Source organism: Peromyscus maniculatus, chromosome X (assembly GCF_049852395.1).
Source record: "Peromyscus maniculatus bairdii isolate BWxNUB_F1_BW_parent chromosome X, HU_Pman_BW_mat_3.1, whole genome shotgun sequence".
In the NCBI taxonomy this organism is placed as follows: domain Eukaryota; kingdom Metazoa; phylum Chordata; class Mammalia; order Rodentia; family Cricetidae; genus Peromyscus; species Peromyscus maniculatus.
In genome coordinates, this window is record NC_134875.1 from 140,308,846 (window position 1) to 140,335,722 (window position 26,877).

Consider the following 26,877-nt stretch of genomic DNA (forward strand, 5'->3'; position numbering starts at 1 on the left):
CTATCCATAGCTCTTTCTGTTTGCATTCTACCTTGGGCTTTCCCCTTCTATATCTTTGCTCAAGCTATTATCCATTGGCCTGCCATTCTTTCCCAGAGCTCTCTGACCCTGAGAAATACCTGCCTTTTAGCTGGAGCCCCAGAGTCCCCAAAAAGCTAACTTGAACTCTAGTTGTTCTACAAACCCTGAACATCACATCTAGCCATATCAAAAGATGGAATAAACTCAGATTCCTTTGGCAAATTTAATGTAACTCTGATACCAAAATATGACAACAACACAGGAAGCAAACACAAAGCAGGAACAGCAGATTTTTCATAGTGTTTCACTCAGCTAATGGGTAGTAGCTGCTTAGGCTGCTGTGTGGACAGAGATTCCAAAGCTGCACATTGGCTCCATGGGAAGTACTGCTGCGTTAGCGGTATCTGTAAACATGGGTAACAAACCTGAAAAACAGAGCAGAATACCCAGAGACATGTTAGCGCCAAGCCCATTTCCTCCCATTTCCCTTCTTGTCTTCATCTTCTCCCTTGGTCCTCCTGTCTAGTAGCTCCCAACTATCCTGGCTTCCCCGTGGGTCCTGGCTATGGGAATATTGCAGTTACCTGAAACTTCATTAGCCGTAAGAGAAGCCACAGGCACCCAGGTTAGTGGCTCCACCACCGAAGCCAGTACCGGTGCTTGGTCCACCGCCGAATCCAGCACTGCTGTTCAGCCCACCACCAAAGCCGGCACTGCTGCTCAGTCCACCACCAAAGCCAGTACTGGTACTCAGTCCCCCACCGAAGCCAGGTGCAGTGCTTGGTCCTCCGAAGCCACCTCCAGTGCTTGGTCCGCCGAAGCCAGCTCCTGTACTTGGTCCACCACCAAAGCCACCAGTGCTTGGTCCACTGCAGAAGCCAGCACCAGTGCTTGGTCCACCACTAAAGCCAACAATAGAACTGGGTCCATTACTGAAGCTGGAGCCGGCGCTGGGCTCACCAGTAAAGCCACTGCTGGTGTTGGAATCACTGCCAAAGCCAATGATGGTATTCAGTCCTCTGTCGAAGCTGGCATTAGGCCCACTGCCAAAGCCATCGCCAGTGCTGAGGCTTACACTAAAGCCTGCACCAGTGCCAAGTGTGCCGCCAAAACCATTATTGGTACTCAGGTCACCAGCAAAGCCATTAGTGACCAGTCCACCGCCAAAGCCAGTGCTGCTGCCAAGTCCATCACCAAAGCCAGCGCCAGTGCCCAGTCCACCACCAAAATCAGTGCTAGTGTTTAGTCCACCATCGAAGCCAGCACTGGTACCCAGTCCCGCACTGAAGTCAGCATTAGAATTTAGTCCACCACCAAAATCAGTGCTGGTGCCTAGTCCACCACCAAAGCCAGTGCTGGTGCCCAGGCCACCATTGAAGCTAGCACTGGGGCCTAAGCTTCCACCAAAGCCGGTGCTGGTACCTAGGCTGCTGCCAAAGCCAGTACTGGTGCCCAATCCATTTCCAAAGCCAGCACTGGTACTTAGCCCATTCCCAAAACTGAAAATGGCACTGGTGCTGTGCCCCTCACTGTAATTGGCACTGGTAGCACCACTAAAGCAGGAGTTGGTGCTGGAAGAGCCTCCAAAGCATAGGTTGGTGTTAGATGCACTGCCAAAACAGAGACTGGTGCTGGGTGCTCCACCAAAACAGAGATTAGTGCTGTGAGAACCACCAAAGCTGCCGCTGGTAGTGGGAGCACTGCCAAAGCTAATACTGTTGCTATGCGTACTACCAAAGTCAGTGGTACTAAGTGCCCCACCAAAGCCAACGCTGGTACTGAATGCACCACCAAAGTCGGGGTTGGTGCTGATGGCACCGCCAAAGCTGGCACTGGTGCTGATGGCACCGCCAAAGCCGGCACTGCCACTGAGCGCACCATCAAAGCTAGCACTGGTGCTGATGGCACCGCCGAAGCCAGCACTGCCATTGAGTGTACCACTAAAGCTGGCACTGGTGCTGATGGCACCGCCAAAGCCGGCACTGCCACTGAGTGCACCATCAAAGCTGGCACTGGTGCTGATGGCACCGCCAAAGCCAGCACTGCCATTGAGCGCACCACCGAAGCTGGCACTGGTGCTGATGGCACCGCCAAAACCAGCACTATTACTGAGCGCACCACCAAAGCTGGCACTGGTGCTGATGGCACTGCCGAAGCCAGCACTGCCATTGAGTACACTACCAAAGCTGGCACTGGTGCTGAGTGCACTGCCAAAGCCAGAACTGGTGCTAATGGCACCACCAAAGCTGGCACTGCTGTTGAGTGCATTGCCGAAGCCGGTGCTGGTGTTGATGGCACCGCCAAAGCTGGCACTGCTGTTGAGTGCATTGCCGAAGCCAGTATTTATGGCACCACCAAAGCTGGCACTGCTGTTGAGTGCATTGCTGAAGCCAGCATTGGTGCTGATGGCACCACCAAAGCCGGTACTGCTGTTGAGTGTACCGCCAAAGCCAGCACTGGTGCCAGAAGAGCCACCAAAACTGACACTAGTGCTTAGTGTGCCACCAAAGTCAGAGCTGGTGCTAGAAGAAGCACCAAAGGAAACACTGGTGCTGAGTGTACCACCAAAACCAGTATTGGTGCTAGGAGAACCACCAAAGCAGATACTGGTACTGAGTGTGCCTCCAAAGCCGGCACCAGAGCAGGGAGAGCTACCAAAGCAGACACTGGTGCTAAGTGTGCCTCCAAAACCAGTGGTGGTGCTAATTGCACCACTGAAGACAGTGCTTGTGGTAGGTGCGCTGCCAAAGCTGGTGCTGGTGCTGAGCGCACCACTAAAGCTAGCTGTGGTACTGCTAAGTGTGCCTCCAAAGCCACAGCTGGCTCCACCATTGAAACTGGCACTGGTACAAGGTGCACCACCAAAACTAATACTGGCTCCACCACTGAAACTGGTACTCGTGGTAGGAGAACCACCAAAGCTAATGCTGGATCCACCACTGAAACTACTGCCAATGCTGGATGCGCCACCAAAGCTGATGCTGGCTGTGCTGTTGAAACTGGTGCTGGTGTTGGGTGCACCACCAAAGCTGATGCTGGCTCCGCTGCTGAAACTAGTGCTAGTGTTGGGTGCACCACCGAAGCTGATGCTGGCTGTGTTGCAAAAAGTGGCACTAGTACTGGGTGTACCACTGAAGCTAATGCTGGCTCCACCACTGAAACTAGTGCTAGTGTTGGATGTATCACCAAAGCTGATGCTGGCTGCACTGCTGAAGTTGGCAGAGGTGTTGGGTACACTACCAAAGGTAATGCCATTTCTGCCACCAAAGCCACCACTGGGGCTGGGCATGCCACCAAAGCCACCACTGGGGCTGGGCATGCCACCAAAGCCACCACTGGGGTTGGTTATACCACCAAAGCTAATACTAGCACCATCACTGAAGCTATTTCTGGTACTAGCTCCTTGATTGAAGTTGACATTATTGGTGGGATCTGCATTTTCTTGGGCTCTGGAGTCAATTTCAAAGGAAAATCTGCTCCAAGCCTGAGCATCATCACCCAACTCTTCCCTTGTTAAGCAGTCAATATCCATGTCATCCCAATTCCAGGGCCCAGCCACAGCTTCCTCTCCAATCCCCATTTGGGCTCTTGCCTCAGCCCTGGCCTCAGCCTCAGCCACAGCCACAGCTGCAGCCTGAACGTCCATCTCTACTGCCTCCCGGTACTGAGCAGCCCAGTCTTTAGGATCTTTCTTCTGTACCTAAAATGGAAATTATAATTATAAGAAAAATAGCCTTTATAGTTATATGTGAAGCACCCATTTATGGGATCCACACAAAACTAAAAGGGTAAATTTTAAAAAAAATCTTTCTAGAATTCTAATGAGTAAGGCTTGATATCAAACTTGAGCTCTGATAACTCAGGCACCCAAGTTATGTCCTTGGACAAGTTACTTTATATCACTGAGCCTAAATGTCCCCATTTGTAATGCGGGAAACGATAAGAGACTAAGTATGTTATACACTGTATTTTCCCAGAATTCTTATGTTGAACACCCGCCCCCTAATCATGACTGTATTTGCAGACAGGGTCTTTTATGGGTATAACTTAAGTGAAATGAGTGAGGCCTTGATCAAATAGGATTAATGCCCTTATAAGAAAAGGCATGAAAATGAATTCAGACTTGCTCTATGCTATGTGAAGTTGCAGAAAAAGTTAGCATCTGTAAGTCAGAAAAAGCCTACACCAGAAACTGACTGTACTAGATGTTGATATAGGGTTTTTATTTTCAGGTTTTTTTTATCTCTGATACATTTTGGGAGTGTATCAATTTCTGTATCTAAAGCCATCCAGTTATTAATAATATTTTCTAATGGCAGCCTGAACTGACTGATGATGCAATGTAAAAATTAACTAGACAATGAAAGATGTATATCTTGCAGTATATATCTGGAACATTAATGTAGATTTATATATTTATATACAAAGCATATGTTGCCCCATACCTGTCTCACTGCACACAGCCCACCTCAGCCTGGAGAATCCCATTCCCTTAATGTGCCAAGCTCAGGCAGTTCATTACCTTGCATGCAAATTTTAGGACTTTCATCTTGCTAGTCTCATGGTAAGACCGCAGGCCCCAGAAGAATTCATATTCAGGTGGTCTGCTGTTGGGGACCCTTTTGTATTCCAGATACCTTGGAGAAAGGAAATGAAACTTGCTTCTAAACAAGCAAAACTATTGTTTAACCACTAGGCCTCAGATGAAGCAATTTCCTCTAAACCAACAATCTGGAGAAAAATTTTCAAGCCCCCCCCTCCCCAGACTCATTCCCATGGAAACATGGTTCCATGTAAAGCCATGGTGATTCATATACAGGACATGATACCACAAAAGACATGTGTTTTGTCTGCTATGAAGACTAACCCCAGATTGCTTTTGGGTATGCTGTTAATAAATGGGCCATTTTGGGCCCCTGCTATGAGTACACACCATTGCAAGGGTCCTAATGGGGCTTGGCCACAAGAATTTTTTATAGGACTTGAGTCTAGGCCACAGGATGCCCATCTGTCTATAAAGAGTGTGAGAAAGGCATTAAGTATTTTTTGAACCAAATTGCCACACCCAGAGCACTTCAGAGGTACACAAAACCTTGAACACTACTTACTTCTGCTTCACGAATTCATCTGTGATGAGTTTCCTCACTTCTCCAAAAAGTGAATGTCTTACCCTAGCAAAGGAAAACATAATCAGTGAATACAGATCAGAACTTCCCAGATGAAGGTAGAGGTATTTCCCAACATGGAACAGATTCTATAGCCAATGAGGCAGTCTCAACGAAGTGAAGATAGTAGTGAGCATATGGCCACTAGAAGAAAACGGTGGAGGCCAGATGGCACTTTGTCAGGGATGCCTGAAGGTCCACCTTACACCTCATCTCAGAACAGACAGAAGACATAAAGGAGAAAAGAAGCAGAGTTCAGAACAATTTCGTCATTCATCCGGGTAAGAAACCCCTCAATCCCCACCCCCACCCCACGCTCCCCAGACCACCAGGTTGATGCAATCCTGGGACCATCCTCTCTTGCCAAAAGACAACACGGACAGCAAGCGCTGAGAGAGCCCAATCATACCCAGGACGCAGCCCCAACTTGCGCAGCACCTCCCAGATGACAGCTGTAAGAGGAGGCAAGGAGAGAAAATGAGCATCTGGAATTCAGACAACAGCCACCTATTCAACTGCATGCCACTCACCCTCACTGGCCTTGTTGCCATTCATGAAAATGACACTCAGAATCACCATGAGGAGGCCGAGCTTAGGTGTGTCCTTGGTCCTAAGAGGATAACAGGACAAAGAGAAAGTTTATGATCATAAGTCATCATCTATCCAACACAGTTCATTAGGCCAGCCTCTCCTAGATTCCTCAGATACAGAGAATTCAGCCTATTCTGTGGTCCCAGCTATCTATGGCCCAAGGCAAGGTGCTTTCACTCTTGAGTCAAGGTCTCCAGTAAAATGGGAAGCCACATAATATCCCTACCCAGGGTTAGCAGGACATGGACGAATCCCTGTCAACCACACAGGCACTCAGTTATTGGGAGTCTTTCTTCCTCTCCTAAAGCCCCTGGCCCCAAGAAGTTCTAGATGGAACCCCAGTGACACCCCTCCCTCAAGCATCGTGATCCACACCAGAAGTCCCTCTGAGAGCCACCCTTCCACAGCCAGGCCAGGCACCCAGTAGAAGAGACAAAAGTAACAAGAGGCTGATTTCCTGGGAGCCTGTGAGAAAGCAAACGTGAAGGCAGGAATGCCCCAGTCCAGGCTCTGAAGCCCTTCTGTCATAATCTAGTACCACTGATGCTCACAGGGATCCAGTCATGTGTGGGAGCTGGGACATGGGCATTTAGACCATCTTTCCTGAGCTGCTCAGAGGAAGCAGAAGCCCCTTCCCACCCTAGCACTTTCCCAGCTTACGTTCCCAGTATGCCTGCAGAGGACTCCTGAGTGCTGATAAGAATATACAAGCTACTTTGCTTATCAATTTCCTTCAGATTGACTCGAAACATCTGCCAAGTAAAAGAATAGCCTGTGAGATTGCAAAATATATCTTAGGTATCAATTAGCATGTTGGGCATTCTGCAGAAAAGAGTTTTGTATGAAATAGAAAATGACTGTAAAGCACATAGTTCAGTACCAAGCACATATTAAACATATAACAAACATAAGATAGTCATCCACAGCATCTTTGTGATATTGAGCATCTGCAATACATGAGACGGTGTATCCAGCAACAGACACAAGCTAGGACTGAGCTACATAGCTTTAGTACTGGCTGTGTTTCCACCGCTGACTTGCTGAGTGATCAGTGGCTGCCCCTCCCTAGGCCACTGTGTGCTCATCAGCACAGTAATGAGAATGTATTAGGTCTCTGTGCTTCCTCCCAGGAGGGTGATCATATACCTTTCTTCTGTTTAAGGTTTCCCCAGTGCACCCATCCCCCAGGGCTGCCCCGTCACCTTCTCCAGAGCATAGCTTGCTCGTTCAATGATCTCTGGGAAATACTCATCATATTCTTGGATGACATCCTTCAGCATGTCTGCAAGAAAGGGGAGACAGAAGATGCTAAACTGTACAGAGGCCAGATGACTGTGGTCTTTTACAAGCCCGATGTGGTCAGGGTAGCTATGGTGAAATATGAGTGTGGCTGCTGGGGCGGTATGAGAGGAGGTGATGAGTAAACAGCCACAGGCCATGGGGAAAGAGAAGTGAAGAGAGCTCAGGAAGGCTACCTGAGCGCTTGATGGGGATCTTTGTCTGGTCCTTAACCAACAGGTATTTCACCAACTTATTTGCCTAAAAAAGGAACAGTTGGGGAGGTATCGATACAGTGGCAAACCACTTGGAAGAATGAAGAGAAAGAAAAGCAGGACATGAGCAAATTGGATTCTTACCCTTTCCTGCAAAATGGCCACATCTCGGGGTGGTGGAGGCCTCCGGCCCCATGGGATCCGCCTGAAATTATTCCCAGTTCTTTCTTCTCCATTGAGATGCTTAGACTTTATCAATGGACAAAATTTCTGGAGTTACCAAATGAAAAAGATTGCTGTTTCTTCCAGAAAAATCCCCCTGGAGTCTAGCAAGCCTCCTACAGAGGGGTGTGGCCCTAACACTGGCTACCCTGACTCCCACTCTTTTCTTTCACTGGCTTCTAGGTAACATTGTATTTCAACCTCAAGGGCACAGCCAAACAAGGACATGGCCTGGGGGTTTTCCCTTTTATTTGGCCACCACCATACTCCGCTATCTATAGGCCTTAGATGGATCACTTCATTCCAGGACTTTGTTTTCTTCTCTGTAAAACTGGGACTTACAGTCCCCAGTTAGTAAGAGTTCTTTTCAAAAAATCCACATATAACCTGGGTAAATGTATATGACACAAAGTATGACACATGGTTAAATATGATGTAAATACAAAGTGAGTTACACATAGGTCTTGACCAAATACACAAATGTATTTCCCTACCAATCTATGAACTACTAGTGGACACAACTGTATCACATTCTTCTCAGCATTATCCTATACCCTATATGAACACAGGGTCACTCTTGAAGTTAAATGACTCAGGAAAAATAAGACAAATGAACAACCCAGTATAGGAATGAGAAAGCAGCAAAAAGTTAAGGATAATGTCAGAGATCTCACCTTGCGATTCCTTTTGCCCCGGGTTCTGGTTGTGGGCTCTAAACTCAACTGAGCCAGATAGTCATCTGCCAAGGCCTGGACAGCAGCAGCAACCTGAGTCTCAAGGGCACTAATGCTGGCCTGAGAGGTAGCCATCTTGGCCTGAGCTCCTTGTTCAGTGATTTGAGCATGGCTTTCAGTTGCCCGAGTCTTAGTGGCAGCCTTTCGAGCCCTGGACCCTCTCCTGATCCGTACAGTGACTGATAGGGCATGGTTTGTGACCATTTGAATGGCAGGTGGAGCCTCAGAGAACTCAGAAGCAGAAGTTGGGCCTTTATTGGCAACCTTCTTCCCCTTGGGCTTTTTGGGCCTTAGAACTACAGTTGAGGCCTCAATCTGTCTGCCAGATCCCTCAACAGCATTTGAGGACTCTACATATTCAGTGTCAGTATTAGTGGTCTTAGCAGTTGTTCTTTTAGCTTTGCAAGTTTTCTTGGTTCGGATAGTAGCTGCTGTGGCCTGGATACTAGCTGTCTCCTTAGCAGTTTGGCCTTGGGTTGTAGCTGTGTGTGTAGCAGTCGAAGCCAGTGAGATCTCAGTGGCACTAGGTATGGTCTTATTGGCAGCCTTCTTAGCCTTAGAAGCTTTCTTGGGTTTGCTGACAGCTATCAAGGCCAGGGAATTAGCTGACTCATTGGCAATTGGTGACTGGATAGCAGGTGAGGTACCTGGTAGGTTTAGGGCATGTAAGGGTGACTTGAGCTGTGTAGTGACATCCTCAGTGCCAGTTAGGGATACCTTAGGTGTAACTCTCTTTGTCTTGGCTTTCTTGGTCTGAGCAGTAACTGAAGCCTGGATATTGGCTGCCTCAGTAGTAGTTGAAGCCTGGCTGATCTGGGAGAACATTGGTAGGTTTAAAGCCTGCAGAGTTACTTTAGGCTTGTTGCTAGCAATGTCATTGGCAGATGGGACTGGAGGGGGAGTGGGTGTGGTCTTAGTAATAGCTTTAATAGAAGTCTTCTTGGTCTTGTTTTTCTTAGGCCGGCTGGCAACAGGGGGGTCCTTGGATGCCGACAACATGGTATGCATCATCAGGACATTGTCCTTCTCTGTGGTCTCAGTCTGTACATCTGGAGAGAAAGGAAGCCCTAGGCTCCCAGAGGGAGGCAGAGGGCCCTACATACTTAGGATTATGATCCTATGGGCCATCTGGCCTCCCTACAACCACCCCTCTTTACAGTGGACTCTCCTCCTGGGCAGTTTGATTGAAAGGGGGTGGGAAAACAAGGAGGAAGCAGGAGATAATCGGGCAAATTTCCCTCTTCCCAGCCCCATGCAAAGGAAGATTGAGCCAGGTTAGGTAGGGAGGTTAGGTAGGGAATTGTGGAACTACACAGTGGTAGTGGACTCCAGAGTGGTAAGTGAATTTGGGGCAGGGCAGATGGTCTGGTAAGAATACAGAGAGGTCTCACCTGGAATGTGGGCATCCGATAACCATAGTCATTTCTTCTATCCATCTTCCTGAGAGGCTAGTAGCTGAGCCTGAAAGAAATAGGGCTGAGTTAGAGGAAAATAAGGAAGCAGGGAGATTCATCAGAAGTCTCGCTAAATCTGAATGGTGAAAGAATTTACCTAATTTTGGGCATCAAACCCTTCTGGGTTTGCCTATCTAGAAGCTCAGGGTATCTGGTTTCTGAGTTCCAGCACTTCCAAGATGGCAAATCAGTTCTACGACCTACACCTAAATACCCTCAACCACACCGCAACCTGACAGTGCGCATGCGCACAGAACACACACACACACACACACACACACACACACACACACACACACACACACACACACACACACACACACACACACACACACACACACACACACACAACACGCATGCCGCATGCTCACAGGTTTCCCAAATGAGCTTGGTCCTAAGGGCCCTCAGTACGCATGCGCTTTGGTGGACAGGACCATCTCTCACCATCTCGTTTCCACTTATGCCCACCCTCCCCCTCTGAGCTAAAGAACATCTCGGTCCCACCCGCCGCCTCCTAACTACACCATTTCTAGTCCACCCTTTCCCTTCAGAAGTGGCTCAGGCTTCGCAGGGTCACTTCGCGCCTCCCCCTCTTCCTCCCTCCCCCAGCAGCCCCCCCATTCCTTTGCGTCCGCGCTGCCTGTCAGCCACTCACCCTCGCTGTGGTTCCGCAGTCCTCCGCACCTCCCACCCCTCCGCAAGCCCCCTCCCCCCGCGCCGCAGTCGCCTCTGCTGACACTGCCCCCCCACCTTGGTCCACGTCCGCAAGGGCCCAGCCCCGCCCTTTCTGCAACATGGATACCCCACCCCCAAATTCAACAGGGATACCCTTGGTGGATTCCCAGCTCCCTAACCCTACCAGGTCATTCCCCCTTTCAAACCAGTGCCAACCGGATCCTAGCCCGCCCTTTCTCCATTCCAAGCCTGGTCCTTTGGCCGTTTAAAAAGGCTTCTGTCGCTCCTTTCTTGGTCCCGATCCGATCCATCCTCCGTAGCCCAAAGGGGGTCTTTCTTCAGCTTAATCCGGGTCCTTAATCCGTCCCTTACCTCCCTCTTGAACTTGGTACTCCTCCCTTTTTGCTACAGCCAGAACGACTTCTCAACGTTTCCTTTCCACAACCCCAAACAGGTCTGCATCCCTTCTTTCCATCCCCAAACTGAGTCCAGACCTTCCCGTAGCCCAGAGATCCCGCCTCCGCCTTTCCCCCAGAGAATTGGGTCCAGGCACCTCTACACCCACCACATCGAAACCGCTAGATCCCAAACCCCGGCAGGTTTTCTTCAAACCTTAATGTTGTGTGAAGCCAGTCACCCCGAAGCCGCAGCCTTGAAGGCCCCACAGGGTCTTTACCAAAGCTAGCCACCTCAGCTCACCTCGCCCTCGTGAGTCCAGAGGACGTCTGCTCTCTCCAAGCCTCTGCTCAGGTCTGAGCTTGTTACCCCCCCCCTCGCCTGGCCGGAAGTGGTCCTGCCTCTTTCCGCCTCCAGAGGGGGGTCTCCGTCCCTACCGGCCCGCCCCACCCCCTCCCTGCTTAAGGACTTCCCGATCTCCTCAGTGCAGCTCCTCTTTTCTGTTTACTACCTCTTGTTCAGCATCACACCTATTCTCCATTTCATTTCTCTGTTCCCCATTCTGTGTCCCTGCTCTATTTGATTTTTCTGTTTCTCCTGAAGAGAATGACTTCAGAGCTCCCACGCCTGCCCCGACAACACTAATTACATAGCATAATACACGGTGAGAACAGAGGATTATGTCACATTCATTGCTGACTTTCAAAAACGACCAGATTAAGATATTTAGAGCCTCTAAACATTAACAGGATGCTCCCAAATAATTCATATATATTATATAATATATAAATTAAATATATATTTCATATATATTTTTTAAAGTAGATGTAAGAAAAATCAATTAGGGCCAGTCAGATGATTCGGCGGGTAAAAGCACTTGCCACTAAGCCTGAGGACATGAATTCTATTCCCTGAACCCACATGGTAGAGGGAGAGAACCTTACTCCCACAAGTTGTCCTCGCAGTTCTGTTTGCACACAAACACATTATTTATTACAAATAAAAATGTAATAAAATCCGTGGATGTTTCAATTTATTTCAAAATAATTGCATTGATGCCTTTTTAAAAAGCAAATTATTTGAAAAATATTGGAGTGGGCATTTAACAAAGCACTGATGTAATTCCAGAACTACTTGGGAGGAAGATGTGGAAGGATCTTGATTTCAAGTATAGCCTTCTACAGTGAAACTATATATAAAAATTGTATACATGTAATGCATATATACACATGTACATCTGTATTGTATACACATACAGATATACATGAATGTCTTTTTTTTTCATGTTCTTCTTTTACTGATGCACTGAGCAAGGACTTAGGCTGTCTCTTGTGATATAGTGCACTATTCCCAGTACAAGAAACATTTTGTGGCATTCACTTTTTCATTCAATTATGTTAAAGTGAGTAGAGATGATTATGTCAGATAAAAAAGATATGAAGTCAAAAACTAAAATGACACATTATAAAAAGAATGACATTACAGCTTGGGGATGGTGGTCCATGCTTTTAATCCCAGTACTCAGAGGCAGAGACAGGCAGAACTCTGCGAGTTCAGAGCCTAGCCAGGGCTACATAGTGAGATCCTCTATCAAAACAAAACAAAAAAAAAAACAACAAAAAACCAAAACAACAACAAAAGACTATATAATAAGAGACATTTCACAAGGATCACATAAAAATTACAAATATATATGAATTCACATTGAATTACCTGGATATGTGAAACAATGTTAATAATGAATGGAGGGATGGAGTGCAGTAGAAGAATAGTAAAGAACTTCAATACCCATCTTCCAACGATGTAGGGATTATCTGGATGGAAAATCAGTAAAGAAGAGAAGGATTTGAATTTCACTTTAGGCTAAATGAACTTAACAGACATCTACAGAACATTCCAACCAACAGCTGCAGAACACACATTCTTCTCAAATATACATGCAGCATTCTCCAGTGCAAATCCTAAGTAGGGCCACAAATGAAGTCTTAACAAATCTAAGAAGAGAGTATTTGTCAAAACACATAGAACTGAACATCACAAAATGTGAACTTTAATATATACAACAAAATTAGCCACAGCATACAGTGATCCCTTGGTGAAATAAAATCTGTGACTAGTAAATCTAACTTTATTACAAAAGTATCCTGAAATTACACATTTTTATGATGAAAAAGGAAAAAGGAACTGAAGATTGAAAGAACCTAAGTAATGTTGCAAAAGGTGAAAAAAGGAACAATTGCCGGGCGTTGGTGGCGCACGCCTTTAATCCCAGCACTCGGGAGGCAGAGCCAGGCGGATCTCTGTGAGTTCGAGGCCAGCCTGGGCTACCAAGTGAGCTCCAGGAAAGGCGCAAAGCTACACAGAGAAACCCTGTCTCGAAAAACCAAAAAAAAAAAAAAAAAAAAAAAAAAAGGAACAATTTACCTTACTATATTGGACAACTGATTGACTGGAAACTATAAAATGAGGGCGAAGGAAACCCTCTAAATACTGTCCTCTAGGTAGGACATTTCTTTACTTTTTCCCTTATTGTTCTTTTATTGAAAATAGATTTTTTTTCTCACACAATATATCCTGATTATAGTTTCCCCTCCCTCTACCCAGTTCCTCCTGACTTTCCCTGCCCTCCGGATCCACTCCATTTGTGTCTTTCATTACAAAAGAATGGGCTCCTAAGAGATAACCAAACATAACGAATAAAATATAACAAGATAAAACAAAAAAAATATCACATTGAAGCTGGACACAGCAAGCTAACAAAAGGAAGAGACTCCCAATTATACATACAAGAATCAGAGACCCATTCCTTCACTCATTCAAGAGTCCCATAAATATAATAAGCTAATAGCTATAATATATACAGAGAGGATCTGGTGCAGACCTGTGTAGGCCCTAGGCTTGCTGCCTCAGTCTCTGTGAGCTCATATTCACCTTTCTTAATTGATTCAGAGGACTTAGTCTGCTGGTGTCCTCCATCTCCTGTGGCTCTTACAATCTTCAACCTTCTCTTCCGTGGGATTCCCTGAGCTCTAGGGGGAGGGATATGATGGAAACATCGAACTTAGACTCTGAATAATGTCTGGCTGTGGGTCTCTACATCTGTTCCCATCTGCTGCCAGAGGAAGCCTCTCTTATGATGACTGGATAAGGCACTGATCTATGAGTATAGCAGAATATCATTAGAAATCATTTCATTAATTTTTTGACCAGTAGTATTTGGTTTTACCATAGGTCTCTGGGCTATCTAGTCTCTGGTTCTTGGTTACCAAAGCAGTGCTGGGTGTGAGTTCCTTCTCATGAAGGAGACCTTAGATCTAATCAGACATTGGGTGGTTACTCCCACATGATCTGTGCTACCATTGCCCTACTCTGTTTTCCAGGCAGGACATATTGTAGGTCAGAGCTTTTGTGTCTCAGTTGCTGTCTATATTTCTATTTGTGGTAGCCTGCAGAATACCTTCCCACACCAAGGAGACTAGAACATAGGGTGAGGGTTTCACAGTGAGCTGTGTGGTTGTTGTCCTCAGCAATGAGGCCCTGCTGTTAGTTTGCAGAGAGCAATCTTCTGTCTTAGCAACAGCCTGGGTTGTTTGGGAATTTCCATGGGACCCCATTTGGCCAACAACTCAATTGACTGCAACCTAGTCCTGCCACTGGAAGCCTCTCCTGGTGACAACGGATGGCTAGTTGAGACTCTCTATCCCCCATTACTAGGAGTTTTTATTAGAATCATCTTCATAGATTCCAGGAAGTTTCCACTGCACTAGGTTTCCATACCACCCCAAATGACCCCCTCAATTCCAGCTGGCACTCCCCACACTCCTTTGATGCCATACACCCCACCTATCTCTCCTATCCCCATCTGCCTAGAGTTTGCCCATGAAATCTATTTATCCCTCCCAGGGAGATCTCTACATCAACCCTAAACCCCTCCTTGTTACCTAACCTCTCTGGGTCTATGAATTGTAGCTTGGTTATCATTTACTTAACAGCTAATATCCACTTATAAGTGAGTACATACAATATTTGTCTTTCTGGGTCTGGGTTACCTCATTTTGGATTATTTTTTCTAGTCCCATCCATTTGCCTGCAAATTTCATGATGTCATTGTTTTAACAATTGAGTGATACTTCATTATGTAAATGTACCACTTTTTCATTCATTCTTCTATTGAGTGACATCTAAGTTGTTTTCAGTTTCTGGCTATTATGAATAAAGCCAGACTGAACATAGTTGAGCAAGTATACTTGTGGTAGGATGGAATGTCTTTGGAGTATATACCCAGGGGTAGTATAGCTGTGTCTTGAGGTAGATCAATTCCCAACTTTCTGAGGAACCACTGTATTAATTTCCATAGTGGCTGTACAAGTTTTCACTCCCACCAGCAATGGAGGAGTATTCCCTTATTTCACATCCTCACCAGCATGAGCTATATCACGTTATGTTGATCTTAGCCATTCTTACAGATGAAATCTCAGCCTTTTTTATTTACATTTCCCTGATGGCTAAGGATGTTGAACATTACTTTAAGTGCTTCTCACCCATTTGAGATTCCTCTATTAAAATTCTCTGTTTGGATCTATACCCCATTTTTTACTTGGGGTTATCTATTCCCCATGTTTAAATTGGATTATTTATAGTATTTTTATATCTAGTTTCTTGACTTCTTTATGTATTTTGGATATTAGTCCTCTATTGGAAGTGGAGTGGGTAAAAAAAAAACTTTTCCCATTCTGTAGGCTGCTGTTTTATCCAAATGACATTTACCTTTGCCATACAGAAGCTTCTCAGTTTCATGAGGTCCCATTCATTTGTTGTTGATCTTAGTGTCTGTGCTAACAGTGTTCTGTTCAGAAAGTCTTCTCCTGTGCCAAAGAGTGCAAGACTATTCCCCACTTTCTCTTCTATCAGGTATCTGGTTTTATGTTGAGTTCTCTTGACCCAGTTGGACTTGAGTTTTGTGCAGGCTGTTAAATATGGATCTATTTGCATTCTTCTACATTCAGACATCCAGTTTGACCAGCACCATTTGTTGAAGATGCTATGTTTTTTTCCAATGTGTATTTCTGGACTGTTTATCAAAAACATATATATGTTGATTTATGCCTGGGTCTTCAATTCAATTACATTGACAACATGTCTGTTTTTATACCAATATCATGCTGTTTTTATTACTATATCTCTGTAGTACACCTTGAAATCATGGATGGTGATACTTCTGGAATTTTTTTTATTATTCAGGATTGTTTTTTTGATTTTCCATATGAAGCTGAGAATAGTCCTTTCAAGGTCTTTAAAAAATTGTGTTAGAACTATGATGGGGACTGCATTGGATCTGTAGATTGCTTTTGGTGGGATGGTCATTTTTACTATGCTAATCCTACCGATCCATGAGCATGGGAGATCTTTCCATCTTCTGATATCTTCTTCAGTTTCTTTCTTCAAAGACTTGAAGTTTTTAATCATAAAAGTCCTTCACTTGCTTGGTTAGAGTTACCCCAGGATACTTTATATTATAGGGGACTTTTATGAAAGGTGCTGTTTCCCTGATTTCTTTCTCAGTCTGTTTCTATTTGTATATAGGAGGGCTACTGATATTTTGAGTTAATCTTGTACCTAGCCTTTTTGCTGAAAGTGCCGATCAGCTGTAGGAGTTCCCTGGTGGAATTTTTAGGTTCACTTATGTATATTATCATATTATCTGTAAAATACAATACTTTGATTTCTTACTTTCCAATTTGTATCCCCTTGATCTCCTTCAGTGGTCTTGTTGCTCTAGATAAAATTTTAAGTACTATATTGAATAGATATGAAGTGAGTGGATAACCTTTTGTCTCTGATTTTAGTGTAAATACTTGGAGTTTCTCTTCATTTAATTTGATATTGGTGATAGGTTTGCTGTAAGTAGCCTTTATTAGGTTGAGGTATGTCCCTTGTATCCCTATTCTCTCCAGAACTTTTATCATGAAGGAGTGTTGGATGTTGTCATTAACATTTTTTCAGCATCTAATGAGGTTTTCTTTCAGTTTGTTTATATGGTGGATTACATTGACTGATTTTCATATAGTGTACCATCCCTGCATCTCTGGGATGAAGTCTACTTGATCATGGTAGATGATCTCTTGAATGAGTTCTTGGATTCTGTTTGCAAGTATTACATTGAGTATTTTTGCGTCTGTAATCATAAGGGAAATTGGGCTGTAATTTTCTTTGTTGAGTCATTATGTGGTTTGGATATCAGTGTGAATGTGGCCTCATAAAATAAATTGAGCAATCTTCCTTCTGTTTCTATTTTGTGGAATAATTTGAGGAGTATTGGCCTTAAGTCATCTTTAAAAGTCTGGTAGAATTTTGCCATAAAACCATCTGGCCCTGGACTTTTTTGGTTAGGAGACTTTTTTAAAAGATTTATTTATTTATTTATTTATTTATTTATTTATTTATTTATTATGTATACAGTGTTCTGTCTGCATGTATCCCTGCAGGTTAGAAGAGGGCACCAGATCTCATTACAGATGGTTGTAAGCCAACATGTGGTTGCTGGGAATTGAACTCAGGACCTCTGGAAGAGCAGCCAGTGCTCTTAACCTCTGAGCCATCTCTCCAGACTGGTTGGGAGACTTTTAATGACTGTTTCTATTTTACTAGGGGTTATAAGTTTCTTTAAATTTACTAAGTGGTATGTATCCAGAAAATTATCCTTTTTTTTTTTTTTAGATTTTCCAATTTGTAGGAGTACAGGTTTCTGAAGTATGACCTGATGATTCTCTGGATTTCCTCAGTATCTGTTGTCATGCATTCTTTTTCATTTCTGGTTTTGTTAAATTGGCTATTCTCTCTGCCTTCTAGGTAGTTTGGATAAGGGTTTATTTATCTTGTTGATTTCTCAAAGAACCAACTCTTTGTTTCATTGATTCTTTGTATTGTTCTTTGTTTCTATTTTATTGATTTCAGCCTTGAGTTTGGTCATTTCTTGCCGTCTACTCTTGGGTGTGATTTTTTTTCTTTTTGTTCTAGAGCTTTCAGGTGTGCTGTTAAGTAACTAGTGACTAGTGCTATGACCTTTCCTCTTAACACTGTTTTCCATTGTGTCCCATAAGATTGGGTATGTTGTGTATTCATTTTCTTTGAATTCTTGACAGTCTTATTTTTTCTTTATTTTGTCTTGACCCATTTTTCATTCAGTAGAGAGTTGCTTGGTTTCTATGAGTTTGTCAGCTTTCTGTTGTTTCTGTTGTTGATATCCATCTTTTGTCTGTGGTGGTCAGACAGAATGCAGGGAGTTATTTCAATTTTCTTGTATCTGTTGAGACTAGTTTTGTGTCTGAGTATGTGATCAATTTTGGATAAAGTTCCATGTGGTGCCGAGAAGAGGGTATATTCTTTTGTGTTTGGGTAATATGTCCTGTAAATATATGTTAAGTCCATTGTTTTATAACATTTGTTAGATACAGTATTTCTCTGGTTTTGTCTAGATGACTTGTCTGTTGGTGAGAGTGAGGTATTCAAGTCCATCACTGTCAGGGTGTGAGAGTCAATATGTGATTTACGCTGTGGTAGTGTTTCTTTCACAAACTTTGGTGCCATGATGTTTGGGTATAGGTTTAAAAAATGCAATGTCCTCCTGGTGGATTTTTTTGTTTGATATGTATGTAGTGTGCTTCCCTATCTCTTCTGATTAGTTTTGGTTTGATGTCTATTTGGTCAGATATTAAAGTGGCTACACCATCTTGCTTCTTAGGTCCATTTGCTTGGGCTATCTTTTTCCAACTACTGAGCCTGAGGTAATGTCTGTCTTTGATGTTTAGGTGTGTTTCTTGCATGCATCAGAATAGATCCTGTTTTGCATTCATTCTGTTAGTCTGTGTCTTTTTATTGGGGAATTGGGACCATTGATATTGAGAGATATCAATGACCAATGATTGTTGATTCCTGTTATTTTGTTGTTGGTAGTGGCAGTATTGGTGGTGGTGGTGGTGGTGGTGGTGGTGGTGGTGGTGGTGGTGGTGGTGGGTATGTGCTTCCCTTCTTTTAATTTTTCTGGTGTGAGATTATTTATTTCCTGTGTTTTAATGTATATAGTTAACCTCCTTAGGTTGGAATTTTCCTTTTATCACCTTCTGTAGGGCTTGATTTGTAGACAGATGTTGTTTAAATTTGAGTTTATCATGTAATCTCTTTTTCTCCATCTGTGGTTATTAAAATTTTGTTGGGTATAATAGTTTGACCTGGCATCTGAGGTCTCTTAGAGTCTGCAGCACATCTGTTCAGGCCCTTTTGGCTTTTAGAGTCTCCATTGGGAAGTCAGGTATAATTCTAATAGGTTTACTTTCATATGTTACTGGGTCTCTTTCCCTTGCAATTTTTAATATGCTTTCTTTGTTCTATACTTTTAGTGTTTGATTATTATGTGGTGAGGGGACTTTCTTTTCTACTTTCAACCTATTTGGTGTCCTGAATGCTTCTTGTACCTTACAGGCATCTCCTTCTTTGGGTTAGGAAATTTTTCTTCCATGGTTTTGTTGATAACATTTTCTGGGACTTTGATCTGAGTTTCTTCTCCCTCTTCTATATCTATTATTCTAAAGTTTGGTCTTGTAATAGTGTCCCAGATTTCCTTGGTGTTTTGTGTCAGGAGTTTTTTAGATTTAACATTTTTTAATCAATGTATTCATTTCTTCTAATGTGTCATCAGCACCTGAGATTCTCTCTTCCATCTCTTGTATTTTGTTGGTGAAGATGTCATTCCTGTTTGAGCTCCTAAATTTTTTATTTCCAGTTTTATCTTAGTTTGGGTTTTCTTTGTTACTTCTATTTCAATTTTCAGTCTTGCACAGTTTTATTTATCTTCTTCAACTGTTTGCTTGTGTTTTCTTGGCTTTCTTTAAGAGATTCATTCATTTCCTCCAATTGTTTGTGTTTTCCTGGATTTCTTTAAGGGACTTATTAATTTCCTATTTAAGTACGTCTATCATCTTCATATAGCTGGTTTTAAGGTCTTTTTCTTGTGCTTCAGCTATGTTCTTATATTCAAGTCCTACTATTGTAGGGTATCTGGGCTCTAGTGGAGACATATTACCCTGGCTTTTGTTGATTGTGTTTTTACACTAGCATCTGGGCTTGGGATGATTAAAGGTCTAGGTGCTGATTTCTATATTGGTCTTTGTTGGGTGAGTGTTTTGTTCCTTTGTTTCTGTTTCCTCTCTGGATTTTCCAAGGGTGTGGTTGCAGTGTGTTACCTGTTTTTCTGGCCTGTTCAGCTGGTGTGTCCACAGGGAAAGCCTGCTGGTGTTGGAGGCTGGGGTACTGCAGTGAGTTTGGGGCAGGAAGGTTAGAGGAGGAGGAGGATGTCTTTGTGATCCCTTGGGGATGAGGTCAGAAAGGAAAGGGAGACCACAGCAGGTTTCCAGCTACAGAGCTGGGGATGAGACTGGGGAAATTGGATCTCGGGAGCAAGCAGTAAGAGAGGTCTGGGTCTGACTTCAGCCTACTTGTTGCCCTGGGAAGAGGTGCCCTTGGGTTTAGCAGGGGTTCCTGCTGGAGTTGGGGTCTGGGACAAAGCAGTAGTAGGGGGAAGGAGTTAGGAGGAAATGGTTTGTGGGATCCACAGGAGATATGGGCAGTGGTAAGGGAAGGCTACACTGCTAGGGATGAGACTGTGGTATTGGGTCTGGGAGAACAGAGAGTATACATTTCTTTATTATCACAACATGGATTAACAGTTAACAGAAGCCCCGATCCAAACATGCTAGGATGGAACAAATGAAGAAATGAGTGGTGGATGATGGTCAAACTTTCTGAAAGCCATCAGAAAGGGAAATTACAGATAATCAAGAAAGACAGATGTAAATGTATTCTTGAATTGGAATTAGGAACTTCCAGAAGAAATCATGCTTACCTTACTTCATACAAAGATGTATGAATAAAAACAATGATATGTGTATATATACAAGTTAATTCATAAAATGCATTTTCTTGATCTTTCTCTCAAGATAAGTTCATAATATTAAACAACCCTGATATCTAGATCTTGGTTCTTAAATAATAATCTCCAATAAAAGAGCCAAAATTGTGGAGAAATCACTAATTCCAGGGATCATCTGAGAAAAACGTAGTATGACCCTGAGGCAACTTAGAGTACTAGAAAGTAAGGAACTGCTCAAAAAATAAAGGGAGTGGTATAGCTTGGATATATGGTAGTTCTTGTTTTATATTAAAAATATTGCTTTTAGCCGGGTGGTGGTGGCGCATGCCTTTAATCCCAGCACTCAGGAGGCAGAGCCAGGTGGATCTCTGTGAGTTCGAGGCCAGCCTGGGCTACAGACCGAGATCCAGGACAGGCACCAAAACTACACAGAGAAACCCTGTCTTGAAAAAACCAAAAAAAATATTGCTTTTATTTTTTCACTTTATAATTATATCATTTTCACCTTCCCTTTCCCCCCTCCCACCCTCCTTTGCTCTCTTTCAAATGCATGGCCTCTTTATTCATTTATTGTTGCTACATGCATATATATGTGTATACACACACACACACACACACACACACACACACACACACACATTCCTAAATATATGCTGCTCAGTCTGCATAATGTTACTTGTATGTATGTTTTCAGAGTTGACCGTTAGTATTGGATAACTAATCCCTGTGCTTTTAACTGGGGAGGACAGTTTTCCCACTTTCAATGTTCCTTATTTGCCTGTAGTTCTTTGTGTAGGTTGAGATCTTATGGGCTTTCCACTGTCCACTTTGCCATTTCTGTCCTCGTTCAGTGTGGGAGTCTGCCAGAGTCCAGCTCCTACCTGTCGAAGGATTCTTGGGGGGGAGGAGAGAGGAATGAGGAAATGATAGAAAGGTAGAAAGAGACAATAAGAAAGACAGAGACACAGGGAAACTTGGGGAGGGCCCTGGGTCAATACCCAGTCGCCTCAAGGTTTATTCCAAAGGGCTTTTTATACAATGCCAAGGGGAGAGGCAAAAGACCTCCCCCTTTCAATATCAAAGCACAACATATAGTCAAGTGCAGACCCTTCAAAATACCTGGTAACCATGCCCGTGGTCAATCATCCTATTTTTATGCAGCCCTGCTGGGTAAGGCAAGCTCAGATTCTCTGACCTTGAATAAGGTCTTTCTAGGAAGCCTCTGTGGGCCTCCACAGTTCAGCTCATGTTTAGGCAGCCAATTGGTGAGACTTTATCAGTGTGGCTTCTGACATTACTAAGAGACAAAAAAATCACAGCAAACTCCCTGATCTTATAACCTTTCTATGTAGTTGGCTAGGTTTCTAGTACCAGCCATGGTTTCCCTCTTGTTGAGAGGGTCTTAAGTTCAATTAAAGAGCTGTTGGCTACCACCAAGGTATGTGTGCCATGACTGCACCTTAGAGTTATGGTATATGCTGGTTTCTGTTGTGGTTCATCAGCATTATAGCTGGTTATTACTGTTGGTTGCTTCCCTCCTTTGGGAACTTGCATGGTGCCTTCTGGTACCATGAAAGCTAGTCTTCAAGGAGGAGGATTTCAAGCCAATTCTAGCTCAGGAGCCTCTGGACCCTGCATCTGAAGTGCCTGGTGTCTTCAGCAATAGGGACTTACCTTCTACCTCTGGGAGCACCTAAGGGCAATAGCAATAGCCTGTATGCTTGGGGAATCTCTTGGACAAGTCTGACCAACAACCCAAAAGAGGACTTCTCATGCCTGGTGTTGCAGTTTTGTTAGTGTTGTTTGAAAGGAGCATTGTCTACCCAGATGGAAAAATTGCATTTAAACTATATAGCTATATTTATATAGTGACAAATGTGTATTTTAGTTCTTTTTAGTAGTATTATTCCTTATGAGTTTTTCAGACATCCTTACTGGTGTGTTACCCTTGTCTCCTTCTTCTATATTTATCTTCCTACATCCTCCTTAATTAGAGCCCCCATTTCCATTCTCATGTACCCATCTTGTACCCATCTATTCCCTTCTCTATTGATCTCCAGCCCTCCATATCCTGGCAATGGTCCCTTTTCACTTTCCTAGTTTCTGCAGTTACCCCAGGCTATGTACTCACATCTGACAATTCATAGTTAGGGGACCTCAAATAGAAGAGAACATGTGACGTTTGTCTTTCAGGGTCTGTGTTTTCTCACTCAATATGATATTTTCTAGTTCCATCCTTTTACCTACAAAATTCATGATTTCATTTTTCCTTACAGCAATTCAAGTAGTATCCCATAGTATATATGTACCACATTTTCTTTATCCAGTCATCAGTCAAAGGACGTTTAGGTTGTTTTCATTTCCTAGCTGTTGTGAACAGGGCAACAATGAACATGGCTAAGCAAGTATCTGTGGAATAGGATATCAAGTCCTTCAGACATATGCCAAGGAAGGGTATGGCTGGGTTATGTGGTAGATTTATTTTTAGCTCTTTGAGAAGTCTCCACACTGATTTCCAGAGTGGCTGTACCCGTTGGCAATCACACAAACAGTTAATGAGGATTACATTTTCCTCAACCCCCTCCAGTATTTGTTGTCAGTTGTTCCATTGATCTTTGCCATTCTTATTGGGCTAAGATGAAATCTCAAAGTTGTTTTGATTTGCATGTTCCTAATTGCTACAATGAACATTTTTTTGAGATATTTCTTAGCCATTGTTTTTCTTCTTTTGAGAACTCTCTGTTCAGGCCCATTCTTCAAATGGGTTGTTAGGGGTTTTCTTCTTCTTTTTTTTTTGAGTTCTTTATATAGTCTAGATACTAATATTCTGACAGATACATAGAGGACAAGATTTTCTTTCATTATGTGGGATTCCTCTTCACCCAATTGGTTGTTTCTATACAGAATCTTTTTAGTTTTATGAAGTCCCACTGTCTATTGTTGGCCTTAATTTTGGGACAAATGGAGTCCTGTTTAGGAAGTCCTTTCTTACACCTATATTATGTAGGGTGCAGCCTATGTTTTCTTCTAGCAGTTCAGTGTTTTGGGTTTCACATTTAAGTCTTTGATCCATTTGGAGTTAATTTTTGTGCAAGGTTACATATAAGGGGTTTAATTTCATTCTGCATGTGGACATCCAGTTTTGATACTTTTCTTCAGCTTATGTTTTTGGCATCTTTCAAATATTAAGTGGCTGAATACTCATGTTTAGATCTTCAATTTAAAAAAATACAAGGTTATCTTACATGTCTATCTTACATATCCTGAAATGTTGCTGAAATTAACCATATGAAATTGGGGGTAATCTCCATTTACAGAGTCTTGTTATCTGCAAACACTGTTTTTGCTTATTTTTCTCCTCCTCCTCCTCCTTATTCTTATTCTTGGAGACAAATTCTCACTACATGGCCAAGTTGACCTCAAACTCACAGAGATTCTCCTGCTCTGCCTCCTGTGCTGGTACTAAAGTCATGTGTCACCATACCTGACTGGATCTTCAATTTTGTTCCATTGGTCTATGTTTTTGTTTTTATGCCAGTAATGTATTGTTTTTATTACCATGGCTCTATAATAAATATTAAGATCTGGAATGGTAACCTTTCCACCATTGTTCTTTTTGCTCAGAACTGTTTGGCTACCTAAGCTTTTTGTTTTGTTTTGTTTTGTTTTGTTTTTGCTTTGTTTTGGTGGTTCCATATGAATTCTAGGATAGTTGTTTTTTTTTAAATATGTGTCTGTGAAGAATGAAATAGAGATTTTGGTTGTGATTCCATTGGATCTATAAATGGCTTTTGGTAAAATGGTCATTTTCATAATACTAATTCTATCAGTTCATGAACATGTGCTGTCTTTCGACTCTCTAATGTCTTTATATCTTTCTTCAGAGGGTTAAAGTTTTTATTCTAGAGGGCCATCACTTCCTTTGTTAGATACATTCTTAATATATTTTATTTTCCTTAAGGCTGTTGTGAATGTGAGTGCTTATGGTCTCCTTCTCAGTATATTTGTTTTTGGTATATAGAAAAGATATTGATTTGTGCAGGTTGATTGTGTATCCTACCACTTTGCTGAATTTTTTTTAACATTCCTAAAAGTTTCCTGGTTGAATTTTTGACATTTATAAAGTATAATGCCATCTGCATATAGGGATAATTTTATTTATTTTTTCCCTATTTATATCCCTGTAATTTCTTTCTCTTGCCTTATTGCTCCAGCTCCTGCTTTGATCACAGTATTGAAAAGAAGTGGTGCTAACAGACAGTCCTGTTTCCTTCCTGATGTCAAAGGAATTCCTTCATTTTTTCCACATTTAGGATTATTTTGGCTGTTTGTTTCACATATATAGCCTTTTTTATGTTAAGGTATATTCCCACTAGTCCAACATTCCCTAGGATTTTTATCATGTTGGATTTTGACAAAGGCATTTTTGCATCTATTGAAATAATCGTGTGGTTTATTGCATTTTTTCATTTGCATATGTTAGCAAACCATTCCTGCGTTTCAGAGATAAAACCAACTTGGTCATGGTGTATAATCTTTTTGGTGTATGTCTGTATTCTGTTTGCAAGTATTTTATTGAGCCTTTTTAACTCTATGCTTAATAGGGATATTGACTTACAGATTTCTTTATCTGGTTTTGGCATTAGAGTGATCCTGGCTTCATCGAAGGAGTTTTGGAGTATGCATTCTGTTTCTTTAAAAAGTTTAGACAAGCACCACCTATACCAGTTGGAAGAACAGGTAAGTGACTGGTCTCCAAGATAAACTGCCCTGATCTCTAGACCCTAAACCCCAGGGTACATCCCATGACCCCCCTCCCATCTCAGCCCCAGCAAGGCAGCTGGGCCCTGACCCCAACTCAGGTGGAACTCCACTGCTCTGGTGCAGACCCCAGCAGCAGGCCAGCAGGTGAGAGACCTGCAGGGAGGCTGCACCACCACCACTGCCACCTACTGGACTCTGTTCCCACAAGACCCATTCCACCACCCAACCACACCTACCCCAGCATCCTCCCCATGGACAGCCCTCTCCAGCAACATCAGCAGACCCTATAAGCACAAGTGCCACCCACACCAATTGGAAGAACAGCAGCCCCTATAGGCACAAGCACCATCTACACTAGTTGGAAGAACAGATGAGTAAATGCCAATATAAGAATACATTCAACAACATAAAAGTCAATATGACACCACCAGAACCCAGTAATCCTACAACAGCAAGACCTGAACATCCCAACGCAGATGAAGCAGAAGAAAATGACCTTAAAAATAACTTTATGAAGATGATAGAGGCCCTTACAGAGGAAATGAAAAATTTCTTTAAAGAAATTGAGGAAAAGATAAACAAAAAAATTGGAAGAAATCAATGAATCATTTAAAGAAAGCAAAGAAAAAACAGGTGAAAGTAATAGTTCATGACTTCAAAATTGAAATAGAGGCAATAAAGAAAACAGAAACCTAGGGAATTCTAGAAATGGAAAATCTGGGTAAGTGAACAGGAGCTACAGATGCAAGCATCTCCAATAAATTACAAGAGACAGAAGAGAGAATATCAGGCATTGAAGATATGATAGAGGAAATAGATTCATCGGTAAAAAGATAATGTTAAATTCAAAAAATTCATAACATAAAACATCAAAGAAATCTGGAACACTATGAAAAGACCAAATCTAAGAATAATAGGGATAGAAAAAGGAGAATTCCAGCTCAAAGGCACAGGAAATATATTAAACAAAATCATAGAAGAAAAACTTTCCCAACCTAAAGAAAGATATGCTAATGAAGGTACAAGAAGCTTAAAGAACATCAAATAGACTGGACCAGAAAAAAGTCCCCTAGCCACATAATAATCAAAACATCAAACACAAACAATAAAGAAATAATATTAAGAGCTGCAAAGGAAAAAGGCCAAATAATATATAAAGGCAGAACTATCAGAATTACACCTGATTTTTTTTTGACTTTTTTTGTTTGTTTGGTTTTGGTTTTTGGGTTTTAGAGACAGGGTTTCTCTGTGTAGCTTTGTGCCTTTCCTGGATCTTGCTCTGTAACCCAGGCTGGCCTTGAACTCACAAAGATCTGCCTGCCTCTGCCTCCCGAGTGCTGGGATTAAAGGCATGCGCCACCACTGCCAGGCCTACACCGGATTTTTCAATGGAGACTCTGACGGTCAGAAGGTCCTAGACAGATGTTTTGCAGACAC

The 26,877-nt window shown here is 42.8% G+C and overlaps 2 protein-coding genes and 1 non-coding gene across 19 annotated transcripts in view; 1 reads left to right on the top strand and 2 right to left on the bottom strand.

Annotated features, from left to right (window-relative positions):
* Window positions 1–26,877, top strand: part of Pfkfb1 (6-phosphofructo-2-kinase/fructose-2,6-biphosphatase 1) — a 201,550-nt gene that overhangs the window by 62,172 nt on the left and 112,501 nt on the right. For all 9 annotated transcript variants that reach the window (XM_042268768.2, XM_076562062.1, XM_076562060.1 and 6 more), the window contains one exon: window positions 25,323–25,416. In XM_042268768.2, coding sequence (XP_042124702.2) covers window positions 25,323–25,416 — 94 coding nt within the window. Of the gene's footprint in view, window positions 1–25,322; window positions 25,417–26,877 lie in introns of those variants that run through there.
* On the bottom strand, window positions 231–11,312 carry Tro (trophinin). Of its 9 annotated transcripts, none has more exons than XM_006995642.4 (13): window positions 11,055–11,312; window positions 9,618–9,687; window positions 8,167–9,321; window positions 7,415–7,519; window positions 7,253–7,316; window positions 6,980–7,059; window positions 6,438–6,529; window positions 5,717–5,796; window positions 5,596–5,638; window positions 5,130–5,192; window positions 4,544–4,658; window positions 606–3,721; window positions 231–446 (listed from the first exon to the last, which is right to left on the bottom strand). In XM_006995642.4, exons 2-12 carry the CDS (start codon window positions 9,660–9,662, stop codon window positions 617–619), a joined length of 4,947 nt encoding a protein of 1,648 aa, XP_006995704.1. In that variant the 5' UTR covers window positions 9,663–9,687; window positions 11,055–11,312; the 3' UTR covers window positions 231–446; window positions 606–616. The 9 variants fall into 9 exon arrangements, with proteins under 9 accessions (XP_006995704.1, XP_076418172.1, XP_015844539.1 ...); XM_076562057.1 differs by having other exon boundaries at window positions 7,415–7,540; window positions 11,263–11,286; XM_015989053.3 differs by having other exon boundaries at window positions 7,415–7,540; window positions 11,055–11,160.
* Window positions 4,833–4,955, bottom strand: LOC121825950 (small nucleolar RNA SNORA11). The gene has a single exon (XR_006068311.1). It is a non-coding gene; the product is annotated as a small nucleolar RNA SNORA11 (small nucleolar RNA).